We start from the raw sequence: 17,365 nt of genomic DNA on the forward strand, positions 1-17,365 counted from the left end.
TGGACTAGACTGTAAGCTCCATGGAGTAGGGACTGTCTCTTATGTGCATCTGAACAGCACTGTGTACATCTAGTAGCACTTTAGAAATGAAAAGCAGCAGCAGTTGTAGTATTAGACACACACATTCCAGCACCACATATCTTTCTCCCTGTAGATCATTTGGATAGAAAAAATAATTTATCAGAATTTACAAAGTCAGCTCACTGTTCAGTCTCTTTATATACAAGAGAGAGCATATAGCTACATAAAGCATACATAAGCATGAAAGTAGAGCTGGCTACAGACAGGTGAATTTTATTATTAAAGCATTAATGTAACAGTCAATTATTCCACTGCATACTGCCGGTTTTAACTCAGACAAATTAGAATACATTTTACACCGACCATTATGACATGTATTTTAATTGGCAAGTAAAACAAAAAGGACCCAATTTCCGTGCAGGCATTGTAAAGAATGAAAAACATGTGGTTAGAAAATATATAAGCCCTTTAAAACACTTCTTTGCAGGGTGCGATTGATGCTCCAAGTGGCCCTTGTATGATTCTAAAGATTTTGAGTCTGATTTATTAAAGCTTTTTTCTCATTCTGTGTGTAGGGGAAAAAGCTTAGTAAATCAGGCCCTGTATGTAGTGGTTTGTGGTTGGTCTTCCAACAATTTAGCCCAAGCATGAGTACTTGCAGCACTTAGACACTAAGACTCTTTCTGTTTCAGGAAAATGTGTCCATAGCTTGCATCTCTTTAAAGCCTCAAATTATAACTTGCTTAGATTCCTCCTGTTGCTGTGGTCTTCTATCATCTTTGATACAAAATAATAACTAATCTGTCTATTCTCTAGCTATTCCCATTCAGACTGTACAGTCCTTTTGGGAAGGAAACAACTTTATCTACTGTATCTATATAACTTGATTTTGACACTGCAGTCCCAGATTAATTGATCTAAGTTTATTTTTTGACATGTTTATACTTTCTTTGAACAAAATGTGTCCATCCATTTTCCTTCATCATTGATATATATATATACACACACACACACACTAAATATAGAAGAATAGGAACACCTTAGGGATTAGCGGAAAAATAACAAAAAATCTATTTATGAATTTTTCACAATTATATATAATACAATATATAAAAGAATTGGCTAGTACCAGATGTTGAAAAAGGTAAAAGTCTTTATACAGAGATATTGTTGATACAAAACCTTTATAAATACCCAGTATGTTCAGTGGTGAACTTCCAGTGCATGTGAGAATACTCTACACTCTCTTTAATATGATAACCTACGCAGGGAACAGCTGATTTCTCACGGGTTTATAATGGAACAGCTTCCTTAAGCAACATTTGTGCTGCATGTATTTTCAAACATCAGTTTCTCCTACAATTTGGAGCAGATCCCTGCACCCATAGGGTTTATATATTCAATTGTTACTGCTAAATTCACTCAGGATGGTGCCAGCATAAGATTCTCATGGTCAGCATGGATATACCCACAGATAAATTGGTTCTGATCTTCTATATTCACAAATGACACAACAATAAGTGGTATTTCATCAATGACAATGTGAAAAACTTACATGCTGAATTTCATAGAGTAGCTACATAAAAAGTGGTTGACAAATAAACTTTGAAATTGTATATACATACATATGAAATCTAGGGTAATTCACTGTAGTTACAGGAACAAAATATAAAAAGGGATGTTTGCCTTTTAAAAAAAACTTATTTCAATATTTGGATGGTCGGGGCAGAAACTAATAGCATTGGACATTTTCAAGAGAAACCTAGATAATAATGTGAATAGATGAGGTATTAGAGATATGGTGATATGCAACAACACTGGGCAGGATCAGATGCATAGATAATTGAAAGAAATTTGAAGCCAGTGGGAAGAGGTGTTTTTATCAGTCTCTCTATAACAAGACATTTGTGATAGTGGAAGTAGGTAAAATGATGGAGCTTTTAGAATCAGCACACTGATTTTATGTCAAGAATAAAAAAAAGATAAAAGAAAATCTTAACCATTTTGTTTGCTGCATTGGAAGACTAAATTACTTAAAAATTGCTCTTGATAATTTAAATTTAAGAACTTACTAATTAAAGCAATGTGCAACAAAATAAAAACATTATAAAAACAATGGTACTAATACGTATTGGGGAAAAAAAAAGGAAAAGGCATTTCCACTTTGAGATACTTGAGCAGAAGCTCCAAGTAACAGTTCTTTAAAGAATATGTTATTCAGTGATTGTGATGTCACAATCCTGATCTTGAGTGACGAAACAGGACAGGAGATTAAGAAAGCCTCTTGAGGACTGTCCAGTGTTGCAAATCAAGGGAAGGAAGGAAGGAAGAAATGTCAGAATTTTACCTTGGAAGGTTGGGTGCTGGAGCAGACGATGAAGGAGATATTTGGGAAGAAGGGGATGAGGGCGGAGATGATTCCTGTGCTCGAGGGACTCTCCCCATGCGATACCAGATCCCCATATTGTTCAGTTCCCTTCATAAAAATAGAAAGATCATTATTACTTCTGTGGAAGGATCTAGCAAAGGTCACTTAAAAGATAAGCACAGAAATAAAAGCAAAGTGAAAACTTTACTGGATTAATTTAATACATTTCTTGACTAGCTTTTGGAAACTGACGCTCCCTTCCAAACAAACTTAAAAGAAAAAAAATTGTTGAGTGCTTTCTTGAATTCTGTTACTGCTTTGGACACAAAAACAGTAATGATATTCAAATAAAGCAAGAGAAGTGCAGAGAATCCCCAGTGACTAAAAACTGAAGGGAAAGCCAGAGGTCAGATGGGGTCTATGATGCTACAAAAGAAAGAAAATTGGGCAGACTACAGATGAGCCCCTGTGGTCCTTATCTGCTGTCATATTCTATGTTTGTGTTTAAATGTATTAACATCATGGGCACTAACACTAAGCTAATTGCCTTGCAGGTAAAATTAGCACATAAATCAGATATCAAATCTTCCTAAGGCTATCACAGCAGGGCATACTGAAATATTATGGAGGAACACTAGGGAAGACTACATGGAGCGAGTAAGTCTGCACACTTTATGCATGAATCGGTTACCACATGGGTCTGTTAATGCTCCAAACCCTCCTATGAGAAAAGTGGTTGGGAAAGAAGGCCGAAGAGAAAATGGGGAGGATTTTGTTTTGAATATTTTGTATTAGGGGAAATAATATTATATTTTTAAGTGAGTTTAGGTTTTTAAATATTTTACTGTGCTTTTGCAATTCTGTAACTTTTACCGTATGTTGTTTCAGTAAACCACTCTGAGTCCCTTTCAGAAGAGCAAGGCATACATTAAAAACAACAACGCATCCTATCTTCTCATGCCATAGCACAATATATAGCGTGTGATGCAGGTGCTCTGTGCAAAGATACACAAAACCCTTTTGCATATCAGAGAACTTTATTAAGCAAGTGCGGGCCTTCTGAAGATCACCTGCTTACTGATTCATCTTAAAACCAGCAGCGTGAAAATGACAGGAAAAAGAACCATGAACTGCAAAGCGGAGACTTTTCCATCTGCTGATCTTACAAGCCCATATTTTACAATGCTCTGTATGGTCCATATGGGGCATGCACGAGTCCATTCTAAAAATTATTCTAGCGAGTATGGTACACACCTTTGAGTGCACTGCTCTATTAGCTGTGCCCCCTCCCTGGTGCACTGCAGCTCAGCTCCAACTTCACACTAAAATATAAGAGCAGCTAGTTGTATCCCCCAGGATCTAGTTACGGAGATTCTGCTATCGGACCAAGTACTTCTGTTCTTCACAGGTATCTTCCCCTTCCCTTCATCCCCAGTCAGCGACTATTACTACATAATATTTCTATAGTGCTACTAGGCATACACAGCACTGTACAGATACACATACAAAGCTCAAAAGACATACAGACAAGACATACATTTCTAGCACTTACTTAACAGATGAGAAGGCTTAGATCTAACAGAGTCATGGATTTTGGATTCAAAAGCAATCTCCAAAAAGGAGAGGGGGAGCTTTGTTGGGACTTGAATATGACCAGAAAAGAAATGACAGCTGTGCAAAGGGCACTCACAACTGTACCTCCAACAAAGGAGAGAGGCAGAGAAGCTTCAGGTTGCTCTGCAAATAGCTAACCCTTTCTTTAAAGGACAGATGTCTGTTGCACTTTAACATCAGTCACCACTGCTCCACGGAGTATTCTCAAAATCAAAACAAATGATCAACAGGATATGGTAATAAGAAAAATTGATAATGAAATGACCAGACACATATGATCATCTCCACTTGAATGCCACTTATAGTGCTGAGCACCCTTGGATAAGTCATTAGAGCAGATGCTCATGACTGGCTTTTCCCTACCCATGGAATCACCACGAAAACAGAGCATGAGAAAATTAAAGTAGTCCTTACAAAGTATGGTAACAAAAATTCTTGAATTTTATTAGAACTCCACAGTCTTGTTGAGTTAAAAGATCCACTTAGACAAAAGTAGTGTCCCTCCGATGCTGTGAATTTGCCTATTTGAATTGTACTTAATATCCCTCCCAATGCAGCTCGTTGGGGCGAAACATGATGACCTTGTCGGGGGACACTACCTTTGTCTAAGTGGACCTTTTTAACTCAACAAGACTGTGGAGTTCTAATAAAATTCTTGTTACCATACTTTGTAAGGATTACTTTAATTTTCTCACGCTCTGTTTTCTTGGTGATTCCCATATCGGGCGTTGAACCATTCTCCAACTTTTTGTGGCTTGTTGCCTACCCATGACACAAACAACCCATATTCAAATACTTACCCTATAAATGTGTACTGAGGAGGAGCTTGCTTGGATTTGCCCAAGATTCGAATATCACAAATAGCAGCTTCTGTCGAATCTCTGGGAATGAATTTAATGCACAGCCTCCTCTTCCTAAAAGCTATTTCTTCTATGAAAAGGAAGGGGGGAAAAAAAATCAGTCATCATATTCATCTTAATAACATAAGAACATATGACTTGCCATATTAGGTCAGACCAAAGGTCCATGAAGCCCAGTATCCTGTTTCCAACAGTGGCCAATCCAGGTCACAAGTACCTGGCAGGATCCCAAGGGGTTGATAGATTCCAAGCTGCTTATCCCAAGAATAAGCAATGGATTTCTGCAACTCCACCTTAATAATGGTTAATGGACTTTTCCCTCCAGGAACTTGTCCAAACTTATTTTAAACACAGCTAAACTAATATCTTTCACCACATCCTCTGGCAACAAAGTCCAGAGTTTAATTATGCTTTGAGTAAAAAAATTGTTTCTCTTATTAGTTTTAAATGTATTACCCAGTAACTTGATTGTGTCCCCCCTGGTCTTTGTATCTTTTCGAAACAGTATACAACTGATAAACGTTTACTCATTCCATTCCACTCTATTTTTTATACCTGTATCTTCTATGCAAGAATTGGTTTTGCACACTTGGAACCGCAAGCATTAGAAAGAACAGATTGGGGCACTGCTCACCAATTCACAGCTATTAATCAGAGACCCTGAATTCATAGAAGAACCTTTGCAAAATAAAAATCAACAGATACAAAAATTGCATGGGTAGTGACCATTTCTGAGCAAAACCGAATATTTGAAATCATGACTGGAGGAGCTACAGGGAAGGCCCAACATTTATGGCTTTTACCCTAAATGCGGTATATACTAATGTAATAGATTACCACTATTATGATCTATAAACTTAGACAATTGACTTTTAAAGTAAAAGGCTATTTCACCAAAGGAACTAACTTTTGTGGAAGTCATTTTTGTAAACTGATTTTTATGACCATTCATTCCCACTAATTTGGCAATAAGAACAGCAAATCTTCTTTATTACATTCTGCTTGGGTTTGCAATTTTAGATTCTTAATTCAATAATGTTTGCATTTCCCTCTCTACTCTACATGCACGTGGCCAATTTAGCAGTTTATAGCATAAACCACACTGGAGAAAATGAAAACTATATGCCACAGTGATCCATGCAATAGGAATAAGCTGATTAGACTATCGTAACTCTTTCTAGTAAGTTGCCACAGGATTTAATGAAACATTTACAGCTTCTGCAGAATACAGCAGCTAGGATTTTAGTTGGCGCAAAGGCCGATTCTCTGGGAGCTGCTCTGACTCCCAGTGGTATGGCAAATTAAATTCAAGATACTGAAATTTGTATATGGGTATATGAACCAGACAAGGCCATTATATCTTTAGGAGCTTTTGCTTCCTTATATACTGTTACCAGTTTTACGGTTATCATGACAAGCATTGATTCAAGTGCCACCACTTTCACAAATCAAGTTAGAAATCACTTGCCAAACAGCATTTACTTCTTACTCCACTTTTGTGGGACATGGTCCCACTAGAGATTCGGCTGGAGCTTGCTACTTGGGATATAGAAAAAAAGTAAAGTCTTGGTTTTCTGGACAAGCATTTCTCGAGTTTCAGGGTTGGGACTAATTATTTCTGTATATTCTGGAGCACTGACATGAAACCAAGCAGAGGGCTGAGATTGGGCTTGGTATTTGTAAATTGGAATGACTGATTTATGCACTGCAACCCACTTTCAGGCCAATGTTGTATGGTGCGCTGACCGCAGCGCACAGCTTAACGCATGGTTGGCCACGCATTTTGGACACGTGGCCATAACCTCCAATGCAAAACGGGTGTTAGAGCGTCCAAAACACACACCCATCCGCCCGTGTAGAAAATAGCGCTCATCACAAGTAAATTCATTTGATGAGTGCTATTATGTATTCCCCTCAATGCAGAAAAAATATTTGCGCTGAATCCACACATTTGTACGCTTAGAAATTAACGTCAGCACAGAGCTGGCGTTAATTTCTGAGCAGCCAAAAAAAGTGTACAGAAAAGCAGGTAAATACTGTTTTTCTATACTTCCAGGGCTGTTCCCAATTGGTCCTTTTCACTGGCATTTGTCAGTGAAAGGACCAACCCCTTTCAGGACAGCCTTCTGAAAAGTGAATGGTCCTTTCACTGACATGTGACAGTGAAGGGACCAATCGGCAATAAGTGAAGGAATGAATAAATCAACACCCCAACACTTATCTCACTATACTGGCTACCAATAAAATTCAGGATTGAATACAAAATACTATCCATTCTACATAAATTATATACGAAAAACAAGAAAACTGGCTAAGTTCCTCCATAAAACTACATACCCCAAACAGAAACCTCAAATCAGCACATAAAGGACTTCTAAAGACACCACCTACTCATTCCAATCAACTCATCTCAACCCAAAAGAGAGCAATCTCTCTAGGTAGCCCAAAACTCTGGAACTCCCTCCCAACCGAACTCAGAACTCAAGAAAACCTAAAAACCTTCAAAAAAGATCTAAAAACATGGATGTTCACCAAAGTATACCAACACACCCAATGAATAACACAATGCCAACACGCTCCGGTCTAACCTGAAGAAAAATTAAACTCAACACAAGTATGGATCATAACAAAGAATAGAAACGGGAAAAAAACTGAACAGCAACTAACCTGTTTATGATATCCCTATGTTAACAATCTTTTGAACCTTTTTGAAACCCTTGTTATCCCCCTTAACCTTATAACATTTGTATTTCTGTAAACAGTTATGATGGTGAAACCGAATGACAGTATATAAAACTCGCAAAATAAATAAATAAATAAACATAAATAAATAAATAAAAGTGTCGGGCACTTAATATTAATTTATTCACTCCACTTATTGCGGATTGGTCCCTTCACTGTCACATGTTAGTGAAAGGACCAATCACCTTTCAGAAGGCTGTCTTGTAAGGGGATTGGTCCTTTTCACTGACAAATGCCAGTGGGAAGGACCAATCGGAGGCCAGACCTTGGGGGGGCAGGGAGCTTAGGGTAGGTCAGACAGAGCTCCCAACCATGTCTGCTAGGTACCAGAGGTGCTAGGGACACCCTAGGGATGCACATTATTCCTTAGCGCATCCTTTTTATTGCGGCAGGTCATTTGAATATTACATCGGGTCGCCAGGAGAGGTGGTTGGGTGCACGTTAAGAAAGCGGGCGCTCAGTGTTGAGTGCCTATTTTCTATGTTCCGATACTGCATTGGCCTGTTTGAGTTGTGTTGATAAGGCGGGAAATCAAATCAAAATAAATACATACAAGGATATGCATACCGGCCTTGATAAAACTTCATTTTGCCTTAAGTCCAAGGCCAGCATGCCACCTAGACTAACAATGCCAATTTTGCTGCCACAGTACTGTGAATCTCTGGTAAAGCATCTGCATTTTGGCACAATATGGAGGCCATAACTGCATGCCTCTAATGAATGCATAAAATTGGTATTAACACTGTATAGTCAACTTGCCTCTTTCAGCCTTTAAACTTCCCCCTTTCCTTCAACAAGGTCAGTTTGGGGTTTCTTTTCAATTTAAAGCAGCAGTACTAGAAACTATCCTCAAAATATCAAACTTTAATCTTTTTATCTGGATGCCATTTCATTCTTAAAACGTTTATTTTTACATCTCTTTTGTTTCTTTCTTGGTCCATAGATTTTATTTGGCATATTTTTACACTTATCAGTTCTGGCTATATCGCCTACTACATTTTTCCTTTTACAGTTTCTGCAGGACCAGAAAGTCAAATTGCAGATATCTTAAGGTTGTCAATGGCTCTTGAGTTTTCAGGACATTCGCAATGAATATCCATAAAATGTATTTTGTATACAGTGGCTTGCTCTTTTTTCCCCAGTTATTGGACTTATTTTGGTGAGCTTGAAAACCCACAATAAAAAAAACGGATGCCTTAAAGATGTACTTGAAACTTAACCAACTCCAACTATCACAGAGGACAGAAGGCTACCACTCAGATGTACAGAACACCACTATGCATGCACAGAAGGAAAAAAGAACTCAAAAGTGCACCTGCTAAGATTGAAGCACTACATTAGTGATCTAATCTATCCTGTCACATGTGTGTTGCCAGGGCTGCATTAAGACATGCTGAGGCCCTAAGCTATGTCAAGTTTAAGGGGCATAATAATATTACCAAAAACATATAAAAAAAACCATGAAATTTTGTAATTTTTTTTTGTATTTAGTGGTCCCTTATAATCTGAGGCCCTAAGTGCCTAAATCCCGCACTGGTTTTAAATGTTTTCCTAGCCAGCATATTAAATGCAAATAAGCAATTTCACAGCATAACATCAGTTTTACTGCAGATAACGCCCCAGCAGGGAATTAACAGACAGAAAAAAAAAAATGCAACACTAGTGAAGTGACAGCTCTAGATTCTACGTCGGAATTAGGCAAGATGAGCAGTCTGCTGGCCAGACATTCTTTTCAAAAATTGCATCAGGGGTGGGGTGGAGAGGGATTTTGCCTGCTGAGACTCCTTGGCCAAACATAAGCCAGAATAGGGACGGTAACTTTGATACCAGTGCGCGGTTGCGCATGTAACGCGTGAATGCCGGCTCGCACTAAAGGACACGGCCATATAATAATATATGCGCGCATGGTATAAAACAGGCTATACATGCATACATGTGCGCACAATTTTATATTGACGTGTGCATGTGCGCCCAAATACCACCTCTATCAAGTGGGGGGATTTTAGTAGACGCATGCACTGACACAATTACCAATTTCCCCAGTTCTTTCCCAGTTTGCCCAAGTAAAGGATAGGACTTCCTAACACGCCTCGTTAATAAGTCTCCCTTTTCCCGTTTGCTCCTACCCTTAAAATCCTGCTGACTAGCCTATTTTTTTGTTGTTTTAGAACTTACACGCCATCATTAGCAGAAGTAAACTTACGCGATAGAGGACCCCCGTCGTGCGCGTGTGTGTGTGATTATTTATATGCTGGTTTCATTCGTAAATCCTGGAACGCCCAGGCCCCACCCAGGCAATGCCCACACCCCGCCTCTTTTTTGTGAAAAACGCTTTGTCCTCACAGTGGGAGATACGTGCGTATGCAGGCGCCTTTTAAAATCTACATGGCACGCGCCGGCCGAACTTCTGTGCGCATCACCAGGTTTTAAAAATTCACCCCAAAGAGAGTTTTTAACCTCACTACTGGTTTCAATCTCTTTTGAAGTCCTTTGGTATGGTAGCCCAGCTGGGAGAGAAGGCAATGGATGCTTTGCATGAGGCTTTGCTTCACTTGGAATTAAATATCATAGCAGACACACAGAATACAGAAAGAATGATCAGTCACCCTTGTTTCTTATGCCATTGAGTATTTCAGGAAATCGGGAGAAGAGAAAAGCAAAAACTCTGTCAAGGGGCCTAAAACCTTTTTTCTCTCAACCAACTCATCAATAAAGAGAGAGAGAGAGAGAGAGAGAGAGAGAACTGGCCTATAATCACTCCATTATTGTGTTTCTCTGCAAGCTCATTTTCACAGCAGATTAAATCACCCTACTGAATTTCATAACACTTAGCATAATTGAAGCTGAAACATAATACATGCGGCGGAACTTCACCCATCTACGTTCTAAAGATGGTTTTTAATTTGAGCAATGCTACTGGTGAAATAAATTTCCCCAAGTGCTCTACATTCACATTCCCATCCTGGCGTTAAAGGTATGCTTAATTACACTAATTCACAATAACCCAAATGTTTTCTAGACCTGCAGATTGGCTTGGTTGCAGGTTTTCCTATGAAAGTCTGTAGTGCATATATTGTTATGAACCAATCAGCGAAACCAGGCAGCAGGCTTCTGGAATGGAATCCTATCAGGACAAAGGCGCACACATGGACCATGGTTGGGAGGGGAATATAGATTTGGATTATATTTTAGATTTCCTCATCTTTACAAACCCGATATCATACATTCAGGTAAAATGGGTATTTTGCTGCCCCAAAGGGCTTACACAGTCTAAGTCTGTCCATGAGGCAATGGAGGCTGAAATAACTTATCCAAGGTCACAAAGAGCACTGGTGGAAGACATGGGGCGAGAACCATGGCTTTCCTGGCTCTCCGCTTACTGCTCTAACCGCTAAGGTACTCCTCCACCCCCTTCAAGATTGTACATGGGGAAAAAGCTTTCACTTTTTGTTTCTTTTTTATATAGTAACATAGCAATGATGGCAGATAAAAACCAAATGGTCCATCCAGTCTGCCAGCAAATGACTTAAGGTAATAATTGCCACATCGTGCAGGCTACCCCCATGTGTTCTGTTAAAGGTAGTAACTGCTACGCCGTGCAGGTTACACCCCATACCTTTTGATAAAAATAGTAACTGTAGTGCAAGTTACCCCATGCGATCTGTTTTCATTTCATTCCTGCTTTGGCACACACTAAATGATTTTAGTGCACTCAAACGATTTAGCATGCACTAAAACAGAAATGAAATAAAATGGCATTTCATTCTTTTTCCCGCTTAAGGGCTCCGTGGATGACGTCACCCATATGTGAGGACTAGCATCCTGCTTGTCCTGGGATAAAATGGCATTTCATTCTTTTTTGTGTTCTTTTTGCAGAGGTACAACAGAACATCCTAAAATATAATCCAAAACCAATGACATCCCTCGTGTTCAAGGTGCGGAATAGAAACTTACCTACCTACAGAGCAGCTGAACCCACAAAATGCTGAGAAAGAATGTTTGCTGTATCAAGCCATTTACCAGATACCCTCTGAAGAGAGTCTGGTTTCAAGTCCTTCAAAAGGGATTTGAAAGCATATCTGTTCAGGCGAGATTTTCCCAGTATAAGCAAAGACAACTGAGTAAGCTGCTGTTTATTTGTTTAAATGAGGCAGCATTGGTAATTTTCATGCTTATTTGTATTGAAGTATTTGTGTTGAAGTATTTGTTTTGTTATTTTATGTATTTATTTTTTGCAAAACTGCTTAGAATTGTAGATAATGTGACACACAAATGCTTAAATAAATAAATGGTGGCAAGGTACTTCTGAAGAAGAAGTTGCCATCATCATAAACAAAGAAATGCTGGTTTACTACCATTTAATGACCTCTGTCTAGCATTTATGTAAGTCAATCTGTGCTAACTCCACGGAAGCCCAAAATACTAATGAGAGATGATGGAAAAATGATATCACGACACAATACTACACCAACCACATCTCCAATATCATCATACAATAAAGACGCACATGCAATTTTTAATGACCATCATACTAGCAGTAATGTCAGTGATGAACACTTTCAAGCTCTGCCTTTTATATATAATCATTGGTCATTTAAGCTGTAATCAAGTCCCAAGGTATGAATGGCTGTAACAGAAAAATTATTTTTTTTATTTTTTGGATGCAATTAAAATCGCCAACATTTAATCAATCACCAAGCGTGAACTTAGTACCTGAAAACTTATCTGGAAAAAGTGCTTGCTGTACACAGTATCCCAATTTTCTTGTAGATGCCTCCAACAATTCACTATATAAGGCGCCGTATGTACACAGTCATCCACATAGCTGATGCCCGACATGGGACCGTGTTTCGGACACACGTCCTTCTTCAAGGACTAAATAGTGCGTTTCATTCAATCGGCGCCTTATATAGTGAATTGTTGGAGGCATCTACTAGAAAATTGGGATACGTTGTACAGCAAGTACTTTTTCCAGATACATTTTCAGGTACTAATTGTCATGTAGGCACATGCTCTGAAAACTCTGTCATCCCTATGTTGTGCACATGTAACAAATACCAGGCAGCACTAGCCCATGCACAGAAATAAAATATAAAACTAAAGACATTAACAAGAAAATCTATCATTTATTGAAGAAAACCCTGCTGCTATAATAATGCAACCTTGAAAAAAAAGAAGTGTCATGATCTGCAAAATTATCTGCTGTGGACCTCTGCTGATCACACAGATTCCATTTTAACCTAGAGTAGAGAAGTCAGTGTGTCATGACTATCAGCCAGCAGATAGCTTGAAAGCAACATTATTACATATGATGTTATCAGTGAAATCTGGTAGCAATAACTTTCCCTAAATAAAACCAGTCAGTATGTCAATTTTGAGGAAAAAAATCCAGATGTTTTATTTTGCATTTTTCTCACTGCTGCTTTCACATTTTGTGCTGCTCTCCCATCTGCAACAAAACTCATCTTAAGAGCTCATATCACTAATTGCACGTACTTAAACAGCATTAATTTTAAGTAAACCCATTATAGAAAAAAAAAGTCCACAGAAATACATTCACTCATGCTAATGAAAGCAAAGAGGCAACATCACTTCACTAAAACAAAGAGCTTCTCAAGCTCCCAATAGTGCTGGGGAAGCAACAAAATATATTTTAAAATAAAAATTATTGCATCTCTATCTTCCTCCCCCTGCACTCTTTACTGAATTTGCAGAACAGCACAGAAATGTTCTGTACAAATCCTACATGAAGTACAGAAAGGTAGGTTATGTAAAATAGTGTTTCGCGTTGTTTGCTTTCTGCACTCCTCCCCCTCAGAGTTATCTCATGGAAGAGGACATTAAAGCAGCACATCAACATGCAAGCCAGTGATGTTGAAATGCTCCCCACTCCTTACAAGCATGCAAACCTATCTGTGGTGCTGCACAACCTTCGGAAGTAAAAAATAACTTGTTAAAAATAATTATTTTTATTCTCACAATCATAGGGTTAGCACAAGCTAATAGGAACCAGGAGGTTCTATAATGGCATAGTGTGCTAGACATGTGACCCCATTGCCGGAGTGGCCGGTACACTGGTAGGGCGAGTCAGACAAGTTCCAACTGAACTGCAACAAGGAATGGTCTTGCCTGTGATGACCAACTTTCCACCAGTTTAAGCCTTTGGGTGCTGGTGGCTGGCAAGCTTAGATAGGCTTTGAACCAGGATTCAGAAGAAACATGGAATGAAGCACAAGGCTTCCAAACAGAAGTTGCCAGATCTTGGTTCTCATTCTCTGGCCTCCTTGCTGGAGTCCCGCCTCCAGAGTTCGGCTCTCTGCATTGATACTTTTCTGGATTTGCTGATTCATCTCCTCTTATCCTCTTGTTTTCATTTTCTTTGTGCTTCATTCCATGTTCCTTCTGAATCCTGGTTCAGAGCCTATCTAAGCTTGCCAGCCACCAGCACTCAAAGGCTTAAATGATGGAAAGTTGGTCATCACAGGCAGAACATTCTTTGTTTATATGTATGTGTACACACAGGAAACAAGATGGCCACCAGCAGGAAGTCTAGACCAAAGCACTGAGAGGACTGATGAGCTAGTCCCCGAAGCCACAAAGGCCCCTGATGGCAGATAACAAGAACTGTCTATCAGAACCTCACAATCAGGGCCGGTGGAAACACCAAGTGAATTAGACAACCCCCCTAGAGTGCCATTATTATGGAGGTAATGCAGCCACGGCTTCTCATCCTTCCCCTCCCCACAGGTCTGAAAGAGGAAGGGGTATCAAGATGGCCCGACTAGGCACGAAGGAGGAGATGTCATGGCCACTGCCTTCGGGAGCTGGAGCAGTAAGCTGCATGGCAGTGGGAGCAAGAGCAGCAGATCTGCACAGCAGTGCGAAGCAGAAGCAGACTGAAGCAGCTGGGCTCGTGCGGCACTAGAAGCTGGAGCAGCGCAGCACATGCCACATTGGGAACAAAGTTTTCATGTTCAATCAAATATTTGTATTTATCAAAGGACTTTAGAATGCTGTGAACCCCACATAGGACACGGCACACTCTCCCACAGTCCCTGAAGCAGGCACCCGTGCCGAAACATGGCCCGTGTCGGACGAGCAGCTCCGTACCCATGAGAAATCAACACAGGCGATGCCCTTGATAAGTATGGCGAATGATTAGCAGGGGTACGGAAAAGCAGCAGGGGAGAAGGGATTTTAGAAAAAAACACACAAAAGAGCATATAAAAAATAATTTCTGACTTTAATAAAAAGAATAATAGACGGAGGTAAAAGAAAGGATAACTGCAAATCGGTTATCCTCATCAAATACCTCCGTACAAAGATTACCACCGCACAAGGATTCCCTTGTACGCTCGAGTTGGTGAATTGTTGAAAAGGGAAAGAGGTTGGTTAGTGATTAGTGAACATTGGGAACTAAAGCAAGCTGGAGGAGTGGGGATATTCCACCCAAAGTAAAAGAGTCCTATACATGGGATAGCTGAAGAAGTAGGCCCCTGTTGCCCTTGTGCTTCTGAGGGGGAAAAAGTCAGTGACTTAGAGAGGAAACATTTGAGTGTGTGTGATCAAGCATATGTGCATGTATGCGAGCATGTGTTTATGGGTCTGTGTCTGTGAGAGAGAGAGAGAGAGAATTTGTGCACATTAACAGCCCCCTCCCACTACCTCACATCCTCCCACTAATCCAGGACAATCTCAGGCTATCTGGAAATCAAAAATTCCCAGATATGGAAAGCAGGGGATTTTTTTCTTACCCTTATTAGTTTTAATTATTGGTTATCATTTGATAGTCTGCCATTTTGAAATATTTTATTTGTATTTGGATGCTTTTTTATATTAATCTTTAATAAAAGGATATTATTCTATTCATCAGCAATTTTGAGATATTTCTTTTTTATTAGCATGGTTATATTATTATTGATGTTTTATCAGGAATAGTAATGTCTGTTTTTCCATCGTTCTACTGCATACAAAATCTGGCTTGTTGCAGTTTCCAGTTCAGTTTTTGTCTGAACATTACTAATTATGCTTTATTCTGCATTTGGTGAGGGTCTCCTATTTGTCTTAAATGTATCACCTAATAAATGTATCACCAAATAAATTTGTCTTAAATGTATCACCTAATAAAAAAAAACAAAAAACTTAAACCCCCTTCTACACCTCAGTGAATTCCGCGCCATTTTACAATCATTCATCCTATCCAAAATTGACTATTGTAATACCCTGCTCCTAGGACTACCCAAAAACACTTTGCAACCACTTCAATTACTCCAAAATGCTGCCGCCCGGATTCTAACAAACTCCCACAGACGTGACCACATCACTCCTGTATTGAAACACCTGCATTGGCTCCCAGTCACCTCAAGAATAACTTACAAAGCCCTCACTCTCACACACAAATCCCTCTACAACCAAGACTGTCACTGGCTAAAGGAACACCTGACCTTTCACAACAGAAACAGACCCACAAGACAACAGCACAGAGCTACACTTCACATCCCTTCACCCAAGGATGCTAAGCTCACCTCCACTAAAGCTCGGGCTTTCTCCCTTGCTGCACCCGCCCTCTGGAATAATCTCCCCTCATCCCTATGTCAAGAAACCTGCCCAAAAAAATTTAAACAATACTTGAAAATATACCTATTCATACAAGCATATTCTGATCATGATACCTCCCCCGCGGACGCCTTCTCCCTCCCCTGACATACACAGCTACCCTGTAAAAAGTTATGCTTCACTTTCCTCTATATTTTGATACATTTATCTTTATAATGCTTTCAATTGTAAAAAGTTTAATTTCACCTTCCTATATATGTTGATACATTTATCTTTGTTAAGCTTTCAACTGTATCTCTGTATTTACAAATGTTCCTTGTTTCATTGTAAAGCGCCTGTTGCTGACTTATGTTTAATGTGAACCGATGAGATATTCCCAATGTTCATCGGTATATAAAAACTTCTAAATAAATAAATAAATAAATAAATACATTTCATTTAAAGTCCCCTAGTCTTTGTATTATCTGAAAGAGTGAAAAAAAAAAAAGATTCACATTTACCAGTTCTAGTCCTCTCATGATTTTATAGACCTGTATCATATCCCCCTTAGATATCTCTTCTCTAAGCTAAAAAGCCCTAACCTCTTTTGGTTGCCCTTCTCTGTACCTTTTCTAATGCAACTATATCTTTTGAGATGGGATAACCAGAATTGCACACAGTACTGAACATGTGGTATTACCATGGCGCAATACAGCAGCATTATTTATTTACTTATTTAGTGTTTTTCTATACCGGCATTCATGATAAAGTTTCACATCATGCTGGTTTACAATTAAAAAAGGGGTGTAAAAGAACTTGAAACCTGGAACAGGTGAATAGAAATCATGAAGTTACAATAAAACAGGGCTATTCAAACTGGGGAAGAAGAAGCAGCTAGAGAAATTTAACAGAACAAGGAGAAATTATGTACAATATTCTGAAGTGTCTGACTAAAGTTAATGTTGCATTAAGAATCAGTTAGGGTCTGGAAAGGCTTGTTTGAACAACCAAGTCTTAAGTCTTTTTCTGAATGTTGGAAGGCAGGGCTCCTGTCGGAGATCTGGTGGAATGGAATTCCAAATCGAAGGTCCTGCTGTAGAGAAGGCCCGGTCTCTAAATGTTATGTGCTGTGTAGTTTTGGTATGGGGAACATGTAATGATCCTCTGTATGCTTCTCTAATGGGTCTGGAAGAGGAATGTCGTCTAAGCAGGATAAGTAGGTTAA

The 17,365-nt window shown here is 39.2% G+C and overlaps 1 protein-coding gene across 3 annotated transcripts in view; it reads right to left on the reverse strand.

Moving 5' to 3' along the window:
* MVB12B (multivesicular body subunit 12B) overlaps positions 1–17,365 on the reverse strand; it is a 340,289-nt gene that overhangs the window by 235,711 nt on the left and 87,213 nt on the right. For all 3 annotated transcript variants that reach the window (XM_029612225.1, XM_029612223.1, XM_029612222.1), the window contains exons 5-6: positions 4,804–4,933; positions 2,369–2,497 (exon numbers count right to left, since the gene is read on the reverse strand). In XM_029612225.1, the coding sequence (XP_029468085.1) occupies positions 2,369–2,497; positions 4,804–4,933 (259 nt within the window). The remainder of the gene's footprint in view (positions 1–2,368; positions 2,498–4,803; positions 4,934–17,365) is intronic.

This window comes from Rhinatrema bivittatum, chromosome 8 (genome assembly GCF_901001135.1).
Source record: "Rhinatrema bivittatum chromosome 8, aRhiBiv1.1, whole genome shotgun sequence".
Lineage (NCBI taxonomy): Eukaryota > Metazoa > Chordata > Amphibia > Gymnophiona > Rhinatrematidae > Rhinatrema > Rhinatrema bivittatum.